At 49.0% G+C, this 21,430-nt stretch overlaps 1 protein-coding gene across 2 annotated transcripts in view; it reads left to right on the top strand.

Annotated features, from left to right (window-relative positions):
• LOC122372479 overlaps window positions 1-21,430 on the top strand; it is a 40,013-nt gene that overhangs the window by 11,703 nt on the left and 6,880 nt on the right. Inside the window, exons 3-23 of one of the 2 annotated variants that reach the window (XM_043349697.1) lie at window positions 6,982-7,518; window positions 8,419-8,496; window positions 10,026-10,147; window positions 10,729-10,839; window positions 11,922-11,996; window positions 13,090-13,215; window positions 13,894-13,991; window positions 14,310-14,407; window positions 14,740-14,903; window positions 15,150-15,285; window positions 15,720-15,859; window positions 16,265-16,391; window positions 16,821-16,940; window positions 17,295-17,408; window positions 17,810-17,887; window positions 18,199-18,321; window positions 18,521-18,630; window positions 19,015-19,109; window positions 19,804-19,960; window positions 20,324-20,442; window positions 20,695-20,778. In XM_043349697.1, coding sequence (XP_043205632.1) covers window positions 7,486-7,518; window positions 8,419-8,496; window positions 10,026-10,147; window positions 10,729-10,839; window positions 11,922-11,996; window positions 13,090-13,215; window positions 13,894-13,991; window positions 14,310-14,407; window positions 14,740-14,903; window positions 15,150-15,285; window positions 15,720-15,859; window positions 16,265-16,391; window positions 16,821-16,940; window positions 17,295-17,408; window positions 17,810-17,887; window positions 18,199-18,321; window positions 18,521-18,630; window positions 19,015-19,109; window positions 19,804-19,960; window positions 20,324-20,442; window positions 20,695-20,778 — 2,308 coding nt within the window. In that variant the 5' untranslated portion in view covers window positions 6,982-7,485. The remainder of the gene's footprint in view (window positions 1-6,981; window positions 7,519-8,418; window positions 8,497-10,025; window positions 10,148-10,728; window positions 10,840-11,921; window positions 11,997-13,089; window positions 13,216-13,893; window positions 13,992-14,309; window positions 14,408-14,739; window positions 14,904-15,149; window positions 15,286-15,719; window positions 15,860-16,264; window positions 16,392-16,820; window positions 16,941-17,294; window positions 17,409-17,809; window positions 17,888-18,198; window positions 18,322-18,520; window positions 18,631-19,014; window positions 19,110-19,803; window positions 19,961-20,323; window positions 20,443-20,694; window positions 20,779-21,430) is intronic. The other variant, XM_043349698.1, reaches the window with a different exon arrangement.

Raw genomic sequence — 21,430 nt, 5'->3', positions numbered from 1 at the left:
GTTGGTTGCTAAGGCCTAAAAAGGTGTCTATCTGATGCAGTTTTTCACGGCGAGTCGAATGGTGCTATTTTTGTTTCCGTACGAGGTCTAGAACTTCCAAAAAAGTCATTTTTCAAAATTTTTGTGTGTCGTGACGTCATACAATTTTGAATAACTCCCACATTTTTGAACCGATTCTTCTAAAACTTGGTATGTAGGTACACATAGACCACTTCTCTGACATATATTCCGGTTTTTTCGATACACTCAAAATTTTGGATTTTATAGCTATTTTCCCAAAAAAGTCAGTTTTTTGGAAAAATTTGGGCCAAAATCCAAAATTTTCAAAAAACCGAGATAGCCATTTGATAGACAAAGTAGAATTACGTATATCCTTTTTTGTTACGTCTTGATTCCTTTAAAAATGAAGATGTTAGCCGCGTTTGAACTTTTGCCGTTTTTGAGGCGAAAATGGCGAACATGACGTCACTAAAACGTCAATTTCTCAAAAAATTTCCGACGGATTTCGCTCAAATTTTCAGGGAACGTGTCAAATTGATGTAAGAAAAGGTACTGAAAGTTTGGCGGCGCTGCGCGCCGCCGTTTTTGAGATATTGCAAAAATTCGCGAGGGGGGTAAAATTTACCCCCCCAGCCCCGCGCGGGTTAAGGAAGCAACCTGAACTGACAAAGTAATGGAAGTTCCCGCTGGCTAGTCACGCAGATCACTGCCAAATTCTTTGGCTGGTCACCCGACATTCCTGTCTTTCTCGGTATGTCGCCTGTCACACCCAGCCAATTTCCAGTTGACGAGGATCCTTCCGCCGTTTATTGCGTGTTTGGTTTGCCACCTTATCTGCAACGGAGGCTGGTGATTCCCCGAACTCCCCGAATGGCTTTCATCTAGGGTGCCTTTAATCGTGATGCTTCATGTTGAGTTGTTAACATTATTCATGAGCCTTCGTTTTGTACACTCATTCTTTTTTCTTGCCTTAATCATTGTCTTCTGCTTTGAGGAAATGGTTTGGTTTCCACCCAATGTTTCATGTTAAGAGCGTCTTGAGTTGCCATTGTTAGTGGAAGGCCACTGTCTCTGATAAACTGTGCGGCTGCTTCATGAAAATTTACGAAGGCCTTGACCGTCGTAAGTCTTGGAGAGATTTATGGCCACACAGCTCGGCACATAAGTTGCATTTTCGTCCAAGCCGTTTTCTTATTTCTTGACCGAAAGAAGCTAGGGCCTTACTTTGTTTTCGGAGTAAAATCTACGAGAGATGCTTTGTTATGTCCATTACAACTCGTCCATCGTGCTTTAGTGCAAGCGGAGGGAAAACTGAGACACTTTCAGTTAAACCTTATTGGGAACTTCCATTTACGGATAAGGAAGAGTGATGGGTGATGTTACTAAAAAATGTTTTGCGGCACTCTACTTAATCATGTTATTTTCCCCTTACTTTTCATACTTTTGGAGGAGAATCTCGGAGGGTGTTGATTCGTTTCCTTTGAAACCTGCTGGACATAATTCTGGAACCAAGAAGGCCGATAAGCCCAACCATAGACAACGACTTAGCATGCCATTCCTCTCTGCATTGGCTTCCTCGCCTCACGTCGCCCACTGTATCTTCCCTGTCTCATTTGTATCCAGAGCACGCGAGCCATTCCCTCGCACCATCTGTCTGGCGTTAGATCTACGGCTACGTTTCGCCTGGTGGTAGTGCCTAATGCCTATCCAACTGCTCCATCTAAACTACCTGGGCTGAGCTCCTCTGCACTCGACGCATTCATTGTCTATCCCTCTCATAGTATATCCTCCGTGCTCTGTTCTATGCATTCACACTTATACAAACCTCTGCGTTCTCGCCCTTGTCTCTCCTGCCTCTGCCCCTCCCCTGCCCGCGTTTAGCCTCTGTCCTCCTCAGCTTGTCCTCCCCGCATGGAATCTCCACCCTTTCCCCCATAGTCTCTCCTGCCAGCTCTACCTTCCTCAGCCTCTGACACACCTTCCCGCCTCTGCCGTCTCCGTCTCAGTCGCTCCAAACACCCTACCAATCGACCGACGGACGGCTGCGTGTTGACGTGTCTGCGGCCGCGGTGCGGTGTCTCTACCCGACCGTGGCACAAATAACAGCACACGGGGGTTGGATGGGCTGAGTGAGATGAGCTAGCCTGACTGAGCTATCTCGTACGAGCTAGCCTGACCGAGTTAATTTTCCGAGGTGGCTGGAGCAAAGTAATCCGAAGACTAGACCCTCCAAGCTATCCCAATTGAGTTTTCCTAACAGAGCTTACTGGTTTGAGCCAACCTATTTGAGCTAGTTTGACTGAGCTCACCCAACCGAGCTAATCTACTGTTAACGGCAGACCCCTTGAGACCCTAATTTTTCGCGATTATTTTTAAATGCGTGGAAGAATTTCAACCAAGCTCAAGACATAGCCGTTTCAAGCCCTGCCGAAACTTTTACAATTTATATATTTTATCGCCATTTTAATATTTCAGGCACTTGTCATTGACTCGTAATGTTAAATCTCGAGCAAGATTTTCAACCGGTGTGTAGAGGCTATCACCAGTCAGTCTGTGATACGTTATGACGTCACAGCTAAGCCCCGCCTCTGTGGTCTTGGCCTGCGGCGGTTTCGGGCCGGCGCGCGGTCACTCTCGCTGTGGCGGGGAGCGGGGACGGTCGAGCGGTGCCGAAAGCCGGCGGAGTTGTGCGTAACGTCTTGTCTGGCAGTGCCCAAAGAGCGACATGATGACTGAGGAGCCATAAATGTTCCATGCGCATTGCTTGTACAATGCTGATATGTTCGCTGATATTTGTTTCATTTTTTTATAAGCTGCAAATGACGGGCAGATAGCATATACCTAACTGACATAAGATTAGGAAATATTCACCTATATTTAAAGCCCATAGCGTTGCAGATAATGCGATGATGGGATGTCGGATGTCACCAAGTAGCTGTCGATTTGTACATCGCTATGCAACCATCGAACAACGCAATATTAAGTTAATTGCCTTCGCTTCACATCATAAGGCTCGCTCGTATTTCAAACAGATACCTACCCTACATCGAAAATGGTATTTGTTAGGAATCGTTGACGTTTGTTCGAAGCGTGTGAGTAGTAGGTTGAGGAGTGATGGTCCTCTTGGTCTTATATATAAGGGTCAACAAGACCCTAACTGCTAACATTTACTTGACCGTCTGCTGCAATTGATTCATAGCACGTGAAGCGTCAGCGAAATTCATAGTCCTTTACAGATGACAGGGGTGTCGTTTGTACAGAGGTCGCTGATGGGCACGGGTCAATGCCGCAATCGTGGGCGGAGCCTAATGTCATGACGTAGAAAGCCTCTATCCAGGATGGAAAAACAGTTAACATTACGAGTCAATGACAAGTGCCACAAATATTTAAGTGACGACAAAATGTATTTGAAGAAAAAGTTTCGGCAGGTCTTGAAACAGCTACTTCCTAAATATGGTTGAAATTATTCCACGCATTTAAAAAAAATCGCGAAAAATTAGGGTCTCAAGGGGTCTGGCGTTAACAGTAACTTGGATCTTATCTAGAGAAGGGAAGAGAATGGGTAAAGCGACCGAGCTAACTAAACCGAGATAGCTCAACCAAGCGGCAATACTGTTGCGGCTCTGCTGGTCTGGATTAGAGCGTAATTAGATCCGTCCTATCGTGTTTGGTGTCGTCTGGCGGCCTTCAGCGAGCTCCACGGCTGCTATTTAATTTCATTTTAATTCAACGCTCGCCTTGGGCTGCCGAATGCTGGGTGCTGGTAGAAATTGGTATAGCGACATCACGAAGCTTTGCGTCGACCTCGCCGGGTGTTGTGGTGTGGCTTGATGCTGTTTTGTTTATGAGACATGTGTTATTGGTGTGGAGGGAATGCTCTCAGATAAAATACGATGTCATCCAACATCCCTACGATAACCTTATACAGTGGGAGATGAAAATAAAGTTCGCCAGAGCCGCGGTAACATTCTGAAACTAAACTGACGTCTGATAAATAAAGTAGCGCTGTCGCGAATTATGTAACGATGATGGATTCCACTGATTCAGTTTTCCTCTTACGGTATTACAGGCTAGCGGGGTATGAAGATGGCTGTTTCCCGCTGAATTTATCACAGTTTTCATCGCACTTGACTGAAAAGGTTACGAAGTTGCCTGTGAACTTTCCACGCAAGCTCATAAATAGCGAGCTTGAGTGACTTTGAGATAAACCGGCACTTAATACGCCAGAATTGTAGTGAAATCTATCGATCAGCACATTATTAGTTTGTCCAAGCCCTTTTTTCTTGTCTGCCAAGCTTTTAATTTGCTTCTTGAAGTCAAATTTCTGTTGAACATCGTGCGTTTCTTCAGCTGTTATCCGTTTCAACTGACTGAAATCGAATCTTCAATATAATGTGGCGTGATATCACCTTCTCCATTGGTGATCTCATGCGCTGCACTTTAACAGCTGTTCAACTCTGGTTCAACCACATCTGACTCGCTTGCTATTTGACGCTACCATGTTGTCTGGAGACATGGTAGCATTTCCGACATCATGCCTAGCCTAGCGCCCCGGGCACCCCCACACGGGAAGCTCCAGTGGCCCATAGAGCTGGCTGGCGGCGGCCACGGTCACGTGACCTGGCACAGGGCCAATAGGAGAGACGTGAGTCGTGACGTCATCTCCGCCCCGGGGCGACGCGCCGGGAGGGACGGCCTTCGAGCTGGGTGTGGGGATAAATCGAATGGGAACGTGAACTTTCAACAGATTCAGTATTCTGCAGAGTTTGCTGGATTGATTTCGGGTGCGAGACTTTGACGTCGGTTTACTACAAGTTACAACGCCGTTCCTTATCAGAGGCGTGGATTATTCAGGAAACAAACGTCATTTAACTCATTACCCATTGCACTGCACTAAGATGTTTTAGATATTCCGATATTTGTAAGCTGTTCATTCGAGAAGTACAGTGCAGTATGCATGGGAATGACATTGGAAAAGCAACGCTTGCTAAAACAGTTTTTTTCAGGAGCTGTCATGGCAACAGCTTGAGCAAAACAAGCCTTTGTCCATCCTGACGGACGATGTAGAGCAGCTGGTAAGCATGTCCATTGTCCAATGGCAATGGTGATGATTTGAAAGCCCATGGGCCGCTGAGTGCCGCGCCTTTCCGCTCCCCGGAACCGATGAAATCAATCGATTATCACCTTCACGACTGAGCTGGAAGCTTTGGGCCGGGTTTAGAACGCATTTTCAGGCTTCAGGGAGCTCGTATCGGTCTACGTTTGAGACCGATGCTAGGTCCTTATTGGATGTTCGGCTCACGTGACATGACTTCTCGAACTGGATAATCTGGATTTATTTCGAATTCTGGTGCTCATTGATCTGACCAATTTGGCTGCGATCGATGCTGGGACACTGCGTTGATGGATAAATATTTGACAACGGCTGAGCCTGGCTGACACCCGAGTCCTGAGCTGATGAGTGGCAGCAGGGTCTGATTCGATTGTCTGATGAAGCTTGGGTGACTGACCCATAGCGTAACTTTTCTCAAGTCCTCAGTAAGCCAGCTTGGATGGCAGTGTGCCATTTTGACTTTATCTGCATGATAAAGTGAATGATACAGCCGCTTTGTCTGAGTCTTTGGTTTTTGTGCTTTGCGGTACAGTCTACTATTCAGGCGTTGTCCGTGCTGACATCTAGCGGCAAGAACGTAAACTGAGGCGTCTTGCGGCACAGCCTACCCACCAGGCGTTATCGGTGCTGACATCTAGCGGCAGATTTATAAGCGCTGATACGCAATGCGGCACAGCCTACCCACCAGGCTTTATCGGTGCTGACATCTAGCGGCACGAATATAACATGAGTCGTTGCGGCACAGCCTACCTACCAGGCGTTGTTCATGCTGACATCTAGCGTTAGGAAATAAACTGACGCGTCGTGACTTATGAGGGAGCACGTTTAATTGTATTATAGTAGGATGCACCCCTGTAAATTGGAAATCAGGCCACAATGTTCATCACTTATTGTCCAGAATCTTTGATATCTTGACGCCTTTTTATCAGTATTTTTTTTTTTTGACGATATTCCAATAAATATGCTTTACGACCCGCGCACACTGAACGAAGCTACTCTCCTTTCGGCTCTATTTCCCACAGCCGCTGTAAATCCTGTCCTCTCCCCCCCCAACCAATCGAGAACAATGCCGACTGCTGCCGTCATCGTGTCTAATTATAATACGAATCGATGTCTGAGTCGGACTGTGTCTGCGTCACAGTCGGCGGCACCTCATTGTGGCTGTTCGATCGGGGGCGGGACTTCCCCATCCCACTCCCCCTATCGCAATTCATTATCCGTGACTGGCGACTGTTGTGTGGGTGCGTGGCGGGTGGTGTCGCATGAAATTTGTAGGGTGGTGTTATTATTGCTGGCTTTTTTTTACCGCACTGTTTCCTTTTCAGCGTGTATTTGGCGAGATCGGTTTTAAGCATTAAAAAGATATTTCCTTGTGTTTTTAAGGACGTTTCGGTTCATGCTGATGTTATACTTTTTTATTTTGTGATCACTTGGGGGTAAAACATGCTCTACCTTGTAAGTATTTGCGTCACCATCTACCACCACTTCGGTACACCTTTTCTTTCCTTTTTTTCTCGATCATGCATCCCATTTTCACTTTCACTTCCTGTCCCTCAATCCTTGTCCGCCATTCCCTGGCCTTTACCACCCAGTGCCACCATCAACTCCCTTCCCCGGCACCCATCTCCCCATTTTATCTTGCCCCCTCCCTAGGGTGGTGTGTCCTTGCCTTCCTTCCCCGCTACCCCTCCCCATCCCCCAGTGTTCGCGATACCCCCGCTAGTAACACCACCAAATTCCCCTTCCTATCGTGTCTAGCGGCGGTGTTGTGCCCGGCGACAGGCTCGCGCCGCCGCCGGACCGCCACCCATTGATCGCCTAACGTCTGTGGCCGGCGGTACTGACCCGACCTTGACGCGGGCCCACAGACCGGGTCGCCGGAGACAGCTGACGGCGACGGAGGCGGTAGACAAGGCGGAACAAGCGGAAAAGTCAGAAGATAAGGCAGCGAACAAGAGGAAAGGCGGAGGAAAGGCCAGATTGGCGAGAAAGTGGAAGCGGATAAGTGACAGGAAATAAAAAGGGAACCAGCGAAAGGCGACGGAGAGGGCGGAGGAAGGCGGAAGAAGTGTGATACGTGACCTGGTGATCATGTGACCTGCGGTGACCGGTCACCTGTGTGTGGCGCAGTGACCTATGCGCAGTGACTCAGTGACACTGGGCGGTGGTCGCCCTGACAGTCCTCCAACCCTGAGAGCGCGCCGCGGTAGACGGAGCTAAAAGTGAACACGGTTACCGTCCCACGATCGTACTCAACTCTCTCGTCAGATGACGCCGTCAGCGTGCCGGTGACGTCACACCGTTCGGAGTGGTGACGTCACCGGTGTGACGAGGAGTGACGTCATCAGCTGTCCGTGACACAACCAGTCGTCATGTCGAGCGGCATCATCCAGACACTGACTGAGGTTAGTTGGGAGCCTGGACGACACTCACGACACAAGATACAAACACGACACAAGATATTGAATGTTTGTGCTTGTACTGTAAGGGTGTTATTTAAGTAATTGTTAAATGTCTTTCAGATATCCTTTTTCGCTATCGTAACTTTTTAAGCATCGTTGATTATCCAATAGATATTTAATAGGCATCGCTCATTAGCTCACTGATGCATTTGAAAAATAAACTTCTCAAACATATTCACATCAGTATTCTTTGCTAATGGTGTCATTCTTCAAAACCGTATCCATACAATCTTCTGAACCATTCTCAGTTCTCACATCACGTTAACGAGGCGCCATCAACCGCTCTGCCATTTCGCCTGCCTTTGATGAAGCGGCATCACGCAATGCCCCGAGCACTAAGCGCCTACCAAGCACGACCAGACGCTGAGACACCGGAATTGACTTGTCATGTTCGTAAAATCAATACCTATTACCTTGTGACAATTCCTGATCCAGACACATGGGTTTAACGAGCTGTCCTCAGGTTTAATTACGGTAGATTCAGCAGAGTAGTTCGCCCCGATTTCCGGGTTCACATTGTATGGAATCTACACCCCACATGCCACGGGTGGGTCTTACGCTCGGTATCGATGAGATTGCTATGTTATTTCAGGAGCTCATTTTCAAAGAATTTCAGGAGCTCATGGGTCTCCTGAAATAGCCAAATTGCGGATCTGAGATGCGATCGTTCCGTGCTGATTATGGGCACACGGTCAGGAGAAAGTGGATTTATTATTACTTCTTCGGAAGCTGGAAATGATATTTTGGTCCTGCGTCATTTTCGACATTTTTTTTGCAATTCTTCACGTGGACCTCACTTATCCCACCGACCCCCCGTTGACCTGACCTGACGTGTGTTTTCAGCGGGAGCCGGTGAAGTTCGAGATTCCCACCGAGGGTCTGAGCAGCGCCGAGCTCCGGCTGGTCAAACACATTCAGGAGGTGAGTGATTAACTGTCCATCCCATGATTACTAAGGACTCAACCTAGCTATCAGTAGTGAAACTCGTAGCGCATACCACGTCTGACTTACAAGATTTCTAATGACTGCTGTTCAGGGGCACAGTTTTGCTGGACATGTTGGGGAGCCTTGAAGTCATGTGTGTTTTCGCATTTGCGATATATGCAAATACTCTCCGATCGATTCTCAGTTACTTACCTTTGATCTTTTATTTTTGATGCCAAAACAGCCGTGGCGGCTCTGGACTAAACCTCGTTGTAATTCAGCATGACTTCTAAGCTCCCATGTTGTGCTCTCTAGTCTCATAAACCCAGCCTGGCAACCAGAGCACACCGGAAGCTCGCACTAAGCGCAGACAGCCTTCTCAGGGCCATTCCCTCCCAGTTTGGCTCAACTACAGAGAATTCCACGCCACACGCTATCGCAGCGCCAGAGCCTGTGTTGGCTAGGAGGGCGGATCCCCCGCACCCCTCCCCCGTCCCCCTGGGACGACCGCCAGCTGACTCCTCTCCGGGTCACTGGGTCTGTCGTGACGTCATCGTCCCATCAGTGACGTCACGTGTGTCCCTGGAATGACGTCAGCCCGCCTTTGGTGCCATTGTGTTCTGTAGTTGCTAGTTGCGTTCGTTGTTGCTCGATTGTTTTTTTTTGTGGGATGTTTTTGTTCGGTCTAGTGCGGCTGAATGGGACGTGCTATATAGGGCATTGGCTGTGAGGACAACGAACGAGCCATTAATTGCCCGGATACGCATTATACAAAGCAACACAGCTGTTGTTGGTATCGTGGGATGGGTTATGACAAATTAATGACACTATGACACTCACGTAGAAGTGAAGTTGTTTAAAAGTTAATACAGAGTGCAAGTTTCATGCAAACGCGAGTATTTCACGACTGTAGGCCTGCCTGTCCAGCTGCCAGTTTTTATATGGGTGGTTTCATTTCACTTCCATTTCATATCAGCATGTTTGGGTGTGCGTGTTTGCGCGCGTGTTGTGGTGGTGGGTGGAATTGCTCTGGGCGTGGAGCAAAACCGACGGTTCCGCCCCCCCCCCCTGCTTCCCCCGCCCCCGCTGAGAGTAGGATCGATGGACCACAGTGGCGGCGGGCGGGTAAAACGGTAGAGCTGCCGGATTGATATTCACGGCCTGTTGGGCACAGAGCTGCAGGTTTTGCTGCGTTGAGCCCTAGTTTTTTTTTTATACAGGGTATGAATTCCACGAATTTGTCTGGCATTGGTCGTCATTTCAGCCTTTTGCCGAGTTATTGGGTACAAATACTTCAAACAACAACAGGTATCTGAGGACGAGCCATCGTAAAGAAGAAGTTTCCGCCCAGTAGGTATAGACGGAAATTGGCAGCCCCCGTCCTTACATTGGCAGTCCCTGCCAATGTAAGCTGCCAATGTAAGGACGTTCCCCTGACCCTGCTGTTCCTCATGTTGTGAGGTGGTTGAAGCTCTCCCTACCACTGTAGGACGTTCCCCCGACCCCGCCGTTCCCCATGTTGTCAGGTGGCCGAGGATTCGCTATACCACTGGAGGACGTTTCCCCTGATACTCCCTCCTCCTGTCGCCGTTCAACATCGAGATGTCGACTCGTCTTCCCTGGCGCGACGGAAACCCATCATCATCAGGTGAGGGGCGGCTGTTCTTGTTGGTAATCTCTTGATGGTGATTGTTGTTTGCTGGCTATGATTTGGGTATTGTTGTTCGTTTGCTATGGCATAGAGACGCCGCCTCGATGGTCTCGTGACTCGTCATAATGGGTTTTTGAGATAGAATGCACGTGTTGCGACGCAAAGCAGGATCCCGTTATCTTCGGATGCGAATATTTGCTTCATTCTTGTACAAGAGAGACTTCCAAAGGCCAAATGTATAGGTCACGCAAGCTTTTCAGGAAATACCATCAGTCTTCAATACTGCGCATATTTGAGTATTCCTTAGTATCTGCTTGCGTTTTATTGGTAATACAAGCTCATGTTACAAGTTTTCCCGTTTTATTTTCGCGTTTTTAAGCCGATCCCACGCATTTGTCAACAATAATTTATTTGTTATGCCCGTTTCTGTAGTAATTACCATGTGTTTGCTACAGGGATGTGTTTTGGCCCCATGTTTTCTGTACTATCCCCTCGTTTTGTTCCCCCAAGGACATGTTTGTTGCGCCGTGTTTGTTACTTCCTGTTTGTGAATTGATCCCCACGTGTTTGTCCCCCAGGGATCTGTTTGTGGCGCCGTGTTTCGATGAGCTGGAGGCGGTGGCCCTCGACTCGGGCGGGGAGCCGCGCAAACTCAGCGGAAAACAGCTGGCCTCGGTCCGGGAGACTGGGTGAGTGACCTGACCTGGCCCGTGACCTGTCCTGTGATTTGACCCGCGACCTAGTCCGTGACCTTACGTATGGTCTGGTCTCCGACTAAACCCGATAATTGACCTGATCTGACAATGATCTCAGCTGGCCCGATCTGACCTTTGACTTGTGACCTGATCTGTCTGGTGCTCTGACTGCCATGACCTGACCCTCCTTCGGTCTTACCTGACCTGAGCTGACCTGACCTGTGACGCAATATGGCTGGTGACCTGACCCTGGTGTTACCTGACCGGAGCTGAGTTCAGATGGTGTGGGCCGATCTGAGTGTTTAGCAGTCGGCGTTTTTGACTACCGAATGCTGGGTTTAGAGGATTTGGAGGGGATACTGCTGGACGTTATGGGTCATACTTTGTGTGCGCGTGTTTGGTCTATTGCTCTCTGTATCTGTTAGTTAGTTTACGCACTCGTCTATCAGTTCACACACTAACTTTTCGTAATAGTGTATTTTGATGCTTTGGAAACAATTGCCATCCTAGTTTGATGCAATTTCAATGAGAGCAAATGTGTTCTCCAGCGGCCCATATTGTCTTTTGAAATCCTGGTAATACCATCGGGCCTAAATTGACCAGCCATTGGGTTGCTGAAGTGGCCACTTGGCGTTTTGAAACTTGCCCATGATATGGTATTTTCCGGTGACATTTTCTCTCAGTAATCTCGCTCAGGATCAACCGTCTAGCTTTATTTCCAGGACCATTAGAAGTTCACTCATACATTGGCATTACAGACCCAATATGTCTGCGGAAATGCCATCAAGCTATTTATTTTTTGAAGCTTTTTTATTGCTGTAGGCAACATTTATGTAAACTACCATAATAAATACGACTTGCCCAGTCAAATTCTGAATCGTCATTCTCGCTTATAATCCTACCATCTGGCTACGCTTTGCTTACGTTCGGCTTACTAGGGGGCTTTGTGCCAATCGCTCATGGGTCCCAAAAGCCGAGACATTTGCCTGGCATGGTGGGGCTGCTGCCGGTGCTGCTGTCTCTGGTCGGTGGCGGTAACTAACAGTTGGGATGGTGTGCGTGCTGTGGCGCTGCAGCAGCTGCAGCAAGGCCAAGGCTTTGCCCCGTCGCCGCCTTTCAACGCACCAGCTTCGCTCGATTCGACGACGAGGGTAGGTCAATGTCACGTACTTTTCAAAGCTCAAAGTCACGTGGTTTTCAAGGTCAAGGCCAAACGGCTCTGAACCCCACGGAATGTTTTTGTGCTTGTTCTGTACGACATTAACAGCATGGATCAAAAGCATGTAACTAATTGCTTTGTTATGGCGAGGCGCTAGCATAATTGCTTTTTCGTCATTACGATTTCCTTTTTTGTGCACGTGTATCATACTTTTCGTACTGTGTTCTTGCATGCAAAGCTGGCACTGGAAATGAAACTGGATAGAAAAGAAGGCGGCGCTTCATAATCCCCAAAATGTAAATTTTGACGGACCAGCTGCTTCCATTCGGCGTTTATGAAGTGTGGTTGCAAGTTGTTTGAGATCCATTGTAAACCAAGACATGTTTTGAGTGTGATCACCTATTGTGTTTTCGGACGTTTTTAGTTTTACCCTCTGCACTCTGCAGTGTGCTGTTGTCTCGTATCTTTGTGCCTGAGTATGATTTGATACATATATTTTTTACGTCACCCATATGCTGTAATTAATCATGTTTTTGATGGAGTGAGCATCGAGCATCGAGGCTGTGAATCGAGATGCTGGACTGATGTGATGAGAGCGCTTTGCGCAATTAAACGCTGTTTGTTAGTATTGCCTTGGTCCATTGCATCAAACAAGTGTGCTCTATGTGAGTAAGTTATAGCCTGGCTTCTCATGCGCCAGATTCATTGTTCTTATATGTCGCAGTTTCTGAAGTGGGCTTTGTTGCCCGTTGCTGCAATTGTTTAATAAGATTGCAGGTTTTCTATAAAATCACTGTGACGATGCTCGTAGTCGTTGGTTTTAATTCGTCACCTCAACCGTCGTTTTAAATAAATAATGCTCTTAATTGGCGATCTCTCAGCACATTGTGCGCTATTTCTTCGTTTCTAACCCTCCAATTCTGCGACATTATTTGCTAATGATTGATATGCCCTTACTCCCTTTTGACTGGTGACCTCCCATGACCCCTGCCTGGCCTCAGACTGCCCTCTGTATCCGGTGTGTAACCTCCGTGACCTGTATTCGACCTCACTGACCCGTGTCTGACCTGACCTGCCCCTGTCAGCGAGTTCGAGGTGGAGTCTCTGAACTTCACCGGCCAGGTGCACCGGTGGCGCCTCTCTGAGCTCCTCCAGAAGGGAACAGAGCGGTCCTTCATCACCTACCAGGACGACCTGGCGCTGTCACTCAGGTGATTCACCGATCCGTGCTTCTATCCTCAGGATACTGAAATCCTTCTCCTCCACGCCGCAACCCACCTCCGGGCTGGACAGGCAACTTTATCTCATGCGGGCTGCTCCCTTGGAGCGGCACCGCTGCTCCCGAGGGAGTGCACCCCGTAGCCGGGTGCAGTGAGTGCCTTGGGGCTGGGTGGCCTGTCCTCTGGACGGGCTCAGCCCCGATGACTCACTAGGATGCCTGCCCAGACCAATGTCTCCCCCTATATCCTATCATCCTCCCGGCTCTGAAATGGTCTCATTGGACCGAAAGGGCCAAACCCAACAAAACAAACAAACAAATCTCACTCAGGTCAGAGAACACTCCAACTCGGGTGAGGTGAGAGTATTCTGTAACTCGGTGTGAGAGGTTTTGGTGCTTTAAATCGGGTGGGGGGAGTTCCTAGCACTTTCACCTCGGTGAGCTGGGTCTCACCCAGATGAGACACAACTGTAACGCTCTTACTCAAAAGGAACAGGTCTCACCAGTTGAGGTGAGTACCAAGTTGAGCGATGGTCGAACAAAATGGAAACTGTGGAGGACTGAGTCTTTCAAATCACAAAAAGTCGAATTATTGAATGGTGTTTAATCACGTCAACTCGGGGCTTCGTAGTGCATATAACTAACCCGTCCTTATAACCGTCCGCGGCAGGTTTCTCATCATCACCGCACGGGGTCGGATCGGCTCACATTTCTTTTCACTCCGGCGGTGTTTGAAGTCGCTTCTGCGGGGTCTGACGCTTCTTCTCGGTAAGTTAAGTTGGCGTTGTATGATCGGTACTCTGCACTTACGTAGTGTTACCTTCAGAGCACTGGTCTCTAAGAAGATTTACTAGGATAACGATACACTAAGGAGCGTGTTACTGTTATATTTGGCTACTGATCTGAAGGATTGGGTAATATTTATGGGACCATTATTCCTGAAGCAATCTTGATCTTCGTCTTAACCATCTCTAATATATCAAAAAGATAGAAATAAAAAATAGAAAAAAGTTAATGCCCGGTTGACATCTCAGCTTCCCAATGTCTTCACTTCTCGGCCTTTTGGCTAAGCGTTATTTTTTTCAGACGTGTTACTGGGCTTTCCCTCCACCAAGAGCTGTAACCTCGACTCAAAACTGATGGAGGAGCGGTGCAAGTACCTGGTGACCGAGCTGGTCTGCAAGGTACGATATTTATCGCGACCAAAACTATTGTTCACAGTGTGATCCACGAAAAATATTCGGTTCATATTAATTCGGGACCGATATTGGATAATGGACTGAGTTAAGCCCGTGGCCGCCGACCCCGCTGACCTTTTTCTGTTGATGTATTTTGGGTATTCTTTTGAATTGTTACAGACGCAGACACCATCAAGTTCATGTCATGAAGGGTCTTAGTACAATATTTCTCTAGCCCTCTGCAACAAGAGACGGTTATGGATCCAGCCGGTCCAGGAGGCGGCTGTGGAGGAGCTGTGTGCCTACATGACCCCTTTGACCCTCCCCCCCCCCCCCAGCCGGACCAGGAGGCGGCTCTGGAGGAGCTGTGCGCCTACATGCGCCGTCAGCTGGCCCGTCTCCGACTGGAGAAGTACCGCCCCTCCGAACAGGACCGGCCGCCGCTTATATACACCTTCCACACTCTGCACGGGCTGACTGTCGACCTGCGACTCTTCAACAGGTGAATGGGCACTGGACACGTGTGTGTGTGTGCTGGCAGTTATAACATACGACCAGCAGAGCTGCTACTGTGTAGTCTGTAGATATTAGAGAAGCGCAGTCAGCAATGATGACCACCCGGCTTGTTAAATATCTCAATACCGAATCATGCGTTTATCTCCTTGTCCTTTAGTTAATACCACGTGACTTCACCTGGTTCCCAACCCTTATCTCACGTGACCGGCCTTCCCCTTCTCGTCTTTTTCAGGGAGGTGATGCGTCGCGCCGTACCGGTACTGAGCGCCATTCTGGAGCGGGAGGCGCGCGGCTGGTTGGCGCCATTTCGGGAGCGCGTCATCACGGAGCTCAAAGGCCAGGAGCTGAGCGATGAACAGATCCAGGCGGTGAGGCGGGGGTGGAAGAGGGTCAGAAGTGTTTGAAAATAAGGGAATAGATTGTGGTGCCCTTGACTGCTTCTTTTAATTCAGGTGAAAGAAATTAGAGTATCTGCAATGCCCACAAGTATAGTGCCAAGCTATTTTCCAATTCTCTTGAAATATGATAACAACTCACGTCGTTTTGTAACAGCGCAATGTGTGGTATTTATTCCATGGGGCATTTAAACATTAATGTTTCAATGTTCATCAGCTCTGCAATTCATAATCTCTCACCCTCTTCTCCCCTCCCCTCAGAACGCCAACCGTGCGGTACAGGACGAGTACCTGCGGCGGGTGCTGTATATGACCCCTGCCCTCCCCACAGAGTGCCAACCGGGCGGTACAAGACGAGTACCTCCGGCGGGTACTGTACCTATATGACCCGTCCCCTCTCCCCACAGAGTGCTAACCGCGCGGTACAGGACGAGTACCTGCGGCGGGTACTGGACGCCGTGTACGCCAGTGAGGAGCTGTCCCAGCTGGAGGAGGGGGTCAGCAGACTGCTGGCAGAAAACGCACAGAGCAGGGTACTCATGCACAGGTTAGTGAGAGAGGGGGAGATTTCACACCAGGGAGTTCTCAAAGCGGGAAAGTTGGGGTTTGGTAGCACCTTTGGGGTCGGGATTGCGTGCCTCCTTTAATTTCGGCTTTGTTTTGTCTTTGCATATGCTTTTCAACGTTTTCTTAGTTCTTTGTCATATATTTTGACACTCGCGTAATTTTTATTTTCGCAAAAATGCCCCACAATAGTTTGTTCTCAAAATGTATGATTATGCTCGGCTGCTCTTGGCTTTTCAGTCCCCGGTGGCCGCACTTTCTTCCAACGTTCCTTAAACCCTCCTGCTCCTATGTGATCCTGTCGTAACCCCTTAGTAGCCCCATCCCGACCCCTGACCCCGCTATGACCCAACTCTTACCCCTCTCTCTCTCTCTCTCCGCGCGGCAGGGCGGTGGAGAACGTGGCTCGGAAGTTGGACAGCTTTCAGCGCGGCCTGAAACACTACCTGGAGACCCACCACCCGGTCAAGTGCCGCATCCCCGCCTGGGTCCGACTCCAGTTCAGGGAGGCCGAGGTCAGTACGGGGGACGGGGTTGTTTGAGATAATTATGTGCCAGTGGATAGTTTATGTGTTTTAGGCTATTTGATATTAGATGGAGTTGCCAGTAAAAAATTCGTTTGGCGGCACGTTTGGTTACGAGTCTGTCCCGGCTTGTACAAACTCAGTTTAACGCCGGTGGGCCTTCCCCGATTTCTTTTTGGATCCCTGACTGTATTGTGTCATATCTCTGTAATTACTGCACTTGACTGTGTGCCCTCTATGATTACGTCTAGTGTATCTGAACCTAACTGATGTCTTCGATTGTGCTTTGCGTCTCTATACTTTTTCATTGTTAAACACTACTCTTGGTAGGCACCCCACACTAGTTTGTGTTTATATGACTGTCACGTGTGGCCCTGGCTATGTGTTATGTGTCTTTCACTGTGTTTTGGCCTTTTACAGAGCCGGTTCATCTCGGAGCACCAGTGGGCGGCCCACGAGGAGGCCCTGACCCTGTGTCGGGAGAGTGGTCTGCAACAGACCGCCTACTTCCTCCAGAGGGACCTCACATTCATGAAGGAGGTATGTGATGCCACGGGACCGCGATGCACAGATACAAGTTCATGTCTAAAAGTACGGTTCGGAGGGTCTTGGTTTTCAAATGTGTGACAAAGTCGTAAATCGGCTGAGTACTCGGCCATGGATGTTGGAATGGGTATTGCTGAGAGCCTGCAGCTCAGCGGTGCCTGATGCTTGGCCAGTCCGCACTCTCCCTAGTGTCAGTGCACATTTTATCTATATTATATTCTGCTGCCTTTTGTCTAAACCAATCTGGTCAATCCTGTTTTTCTCCACGCCAATTTTAGCCTACCTTTAATATTTTCCCCTCGAGTCTGAACTTCCCCTCTCTTCTTAACGATTTTAACCTTCCCTCAGAGGGAACCGGTGCTTCAGAAGGAGCTCCGTCGGGTGACCACACCCACCCGGCAGTTTGAGTGGCGAACGCACATCTGGCTCTGGGCCAACTGGACCGTTCACCGGCGATTTCAGGTCAGTTTGAGCTGGATAATTCGGTACCAGGTAGGGTGAATTAGGAAAGACTGCTGTTTTGTAGCGAAAAGCATATGGTCTGATGATAATTGACAGTAATTAACGTTGACGTAAGAACAAATGTAAAATGACACAACAATTTGACATATTGTCTCAGTTGACATATTGGGAAATATGACATATTTTAGGGCAATGAGTTTGAATTCCATTCACATATGTTTCACTTATCGGCGAAGTGAAGCAATAGAAGCAGTATGTAAATGTAAACAATGGGCATATTTGTCTTATCCGTTGATTAGCTATTCAGAAGATAATTATAACCTGCAAATTTAATAATGTGTGGATAATGGATACGGCATGTGTAATGGAACGGAATGTAATGGCTCCTTTTCGACCCACAGGGTGACAGCAAGACGATCCCTACCGTGATATCACAGACGCCGACCAGCATCACCAACCCGCGCAACAACGCCAACGAGGTAAGGGTGACAAAGAATCAAAGAGAGAGGGAGCGGGAGGGAGGGACCCCAGACTAGCCAGTGAGGTGGATTTGTTGGGCGGCGCTTCGCCGGTTTGCGTAATTGCCTCAGCAGGGCATAGCACTACGGAATGATAGCTCCTTTCTCACATCCTCGTTTTTCCGTAAGTGGTTGCATTCGGCGTGCGCTGAAATGAAGGGGATGAGGTTATCAATATATTGGGATGATGACACTGGTTTCAGGTATAATGCGATATGGATAAGGTTGTAACGATCTTTGTCCTTACTCACGATGCTCCTGTCTTCCCTCAGCCTGTGTTCATTCTGGAGAAGGAAGTGGTTCGCTCCACCACCACCAGGTGGCTCTTCTGGCGGTGGAACAACTTCCTGCACCGGCTCTGGAGCTGGGGATCCAACGGCCTCTACATGCTCGGGGTAGGTCTCAGCGGCTTACCCTATTTTTTTGTCATTGCGAACTCTCGATTTCGATGATGTTATGCTCGTGTTATTCTGTAATTCGTGTATCGAGCTTTATCTATTCTCTATATGCGTGCTCACTTCTTTTCATCAGAGCAAATGTAATCAGTAAGATACATTCACTAATTTGTACGCTTCTCGCTCCCGTCTTTCGCAGGTGGTGATTCCATGGAGCTCGCCGCTGAGTCTGAGGGCGCTACTCTGTGTCCAACCCTTCACTCCGGATCTGGAGCTGTCGCAGGTCAACGGGACACTCTGCCCCAGAAGGTAGGTTAGCGTCTGAGCGTTATACTCTGCCCCAGAAGGTAGGTTAGCGTCAGAGCGTTATACTCTTTCCCAGGAGGTAGGTTAGCGTCAGAGCGCTACTCTGCTCTATGAGGTAGGTTAGGCAATGTTGGTTGGGTATGTTGTATCATAAAGTTTTATCTAAATGACCGGTTATGGCGCAGAGCTGACGCAGAGCTGAGTCAGGAAAGAAGAAGTTTGTGGTTTGGAGATGGCAACTTAGGTAATGTTAGATCGCAATGAATGCTGTGTTATTCTTACTTAAGCTGACCGCGTGATCTTTTTCCACAGGTCGTCCCTGACGCCGACCCTGACCTCCCGACTTCTGTCGCTGTGGAGACACTGACCCCTCTGTGACCTCCACAGGTCATCCCTGACGCCGACTCTGACCTCTCGGCTTCTGTCGCTGTGGAGACACATCTCCAAGAGCCGGACAGAGTTTGAGACCAGCCCCGACACCGGTGAGAAGCCGGCACAGGAACCCGAGAATTGCGAGGGAGTGGGGTGGGACCTGGGGCAGGGTGTGCTTGACTTAGCTGGGATTCAGGTAGGACTTATGTTGACACTCGCGATTGTGAGTGCTGACGCAGTGAGCTTGCGACAGGACGAGAGCTCTTCAACAGAAAAAAAAATACTTGCTGATCCAATGTTCCGACTGAGCCGATCCCTTAGCTCAGTCGGTAGAGCGTTGGACTCCGCGTGGTGAGAGTACGCGTTCCTGGTTACAACAGACCGGGTTCGAAGCGCGACGGACGCTTGACATTTATGGGCCTCCTGACAGGTATGGTTGCGGTTGGTGGCAGGCCGTAGCCAGGTGAAGTCAGTGAGGCCGGGACCGGCGGTGCGTGGCTGTGTGCGCACGTTAAACTTTGGACTCTAAATTCTGCCATAGAACCGGAATTGCGCGATCGGAGGGTAGAGGACAGGGTCACCGCAACAAGCTTCGCTTAGCGATGGCTCTATCCTTGTGAATCCTTCCTATAAAAAGGTTCGGACTAAATTTATTTAAAAAAAAAAAATGTTTGCATACAGTCTGAGTAGTGACAGTGAAGGGTGACTTTGACAGCTGCTCACCTCATGTATCACTGAGCTCAATCTCGTATTGCTATCTCTCTTATAGTCTATCTTAATCTTACCCCGTTTCCTCGTCCTTAGGTTTTATCGGCAAGGACATGACGCGCCACCTGAACCGGCTGTGGAACTACGCGCTGAAGGGTGTGCTCGGTACCCTGCTGCTGGTGCTGCTGTTCCCAGCCGCCTGCCTGGCCGTGTCGCTGACTAGTCTTCTGCTGGCCGCAGCAGTGCCAATCTGGTGAGAGAGGAGAGGGAGGGACGGACGGACGAAGGGACGGATAAGTGTAATCAGAAAGTGATGTGAAAGGAGGGTGTAGGGAAGAGGGGACAGGGAATAGAAAAGGTGGAAGTAAGAATGAAATGAGATTTTGGAGAATTAGGGTGGAGGTAACAGAAAAGAGAGAAAGATTGAGAAGAGAATAGGGTAGGGTAGCGAGAGGGAGAGAAGAAACTAAGTTTGAATTTGGCTAGAAGAAAGCTTGAAAGAAAGCAATTGATGACCTGACCTCTTACTGACCGTGCATCATGTGCGCAGGCTACCTGTCGCAGTGCTTAACCTGTCCTCTAACTAACCCCCCCCCCCTTCCCCCCTCAATTACAGGGTGCCGGTGGCCGTGCTGCTGTTCCACCTGTTCATGGTGTGTGGGTACGACCTCGACTCCCCGGCGCCAGACAGAAACCGATGGTGTGTCGTCCTCGAGGCACTGCTCTGGAACATCGGTACGAACACACGCGCGGTCTTAGGATCTGGAGGGGTTCTAAGGATAGCACTTTCCTGGCATGGATGCTGCCACAAGTCGGCCAAAATATAGCGTGGTTGGTTTTCAGCTAACCTACCAGCTAAGATCGTATATAGTGATCGTCATACCGATCGAACAATTATTGGAAGCACGTCTTTAAAATGGAAGTTCCTTTGAAATGTTTCCGACATTTGTGTTGTATTCTGACGAAGCTCTGCTGGTTTTCCACCAGGCGTGTTGGGCGTGCTCCAGCCGGTAGCGGCGGTGGTGGTGGGTGGACTCATCTGTCCACTCATCGCGCTCATCCTGCTCATCTGTGAGTAACTCGTTCTGTTTATCCACTAGCAACCCATGTTGTTCAATTGATAGGAGTAGGGGTGGTGTGGTGTGGAAAGGCGTGCGGTCTCTTGATTTTTGCCGGTTTGTGATCGTCTGGATTAGGAAGATCAAGATTAGAATAATGTAAACGCTGAAACAGACTTAAGGGGAGACTGGTTAAAGGTAGTGTGCCAGCTTTCCTGGACCGTATGGAGTTAATGGCCCAGATAAGGAGAACCGGATTTTTAGAACTTATCCATACCTTCAAAACTCATGGAAACGTCTTCAATTCTTCAAATTTTGAGTACCCCAGTGCGAAATTCGCCCCGACGGGTTGTCGGTCGTACCCCAACCACATTTCACACCACTATGAACAATAAATGCACACACTGAAATCGCTATTACCGATATGCTCATCCAATCAAGTTTCGATAAACCCGTTCATCATCATCTCCTGCGGTTTCGAACACGCCTGTTAGGTGGTGCGGTAGACCGCGCCCAAAGCCAGGGCCCCGGTAACGCGAGGTAGCCGAGTCGGGGCAGCGTGCGCTGACCCAAGCCGGGGCCGCGCGTCCTCCCGGTGTCATGTGATAGCCCGGGGCTGCCCGCGGGGATGCGGTAGACCGCGCCCAAAGCTGCGGCCCCGGCTT

The sequence above is a fragment of the Amphibalanus amphitrite genome, unplaced genomic scaffold, assembly GCF_019059575.1.
Source record: "Amphibalanus amphitrite isolate SeventyFive unplaced genomic scaffold, NRLGWU_Aamphi_draft 001364F_arrow, whole genome shotgun sequence".
Lineage (NCBI taxonomy): Eukaryota > Metazoa > Arthropoda > Thecostraca > Balanomorpha > Balanidae > Amphibalanus > Amphibalanus amphitrite.
The sequence above is the reverse complement of the archived record's forward strand: the minus strand, read 5'-3'. Positions and strand labels throughout refer to the sequence as shown.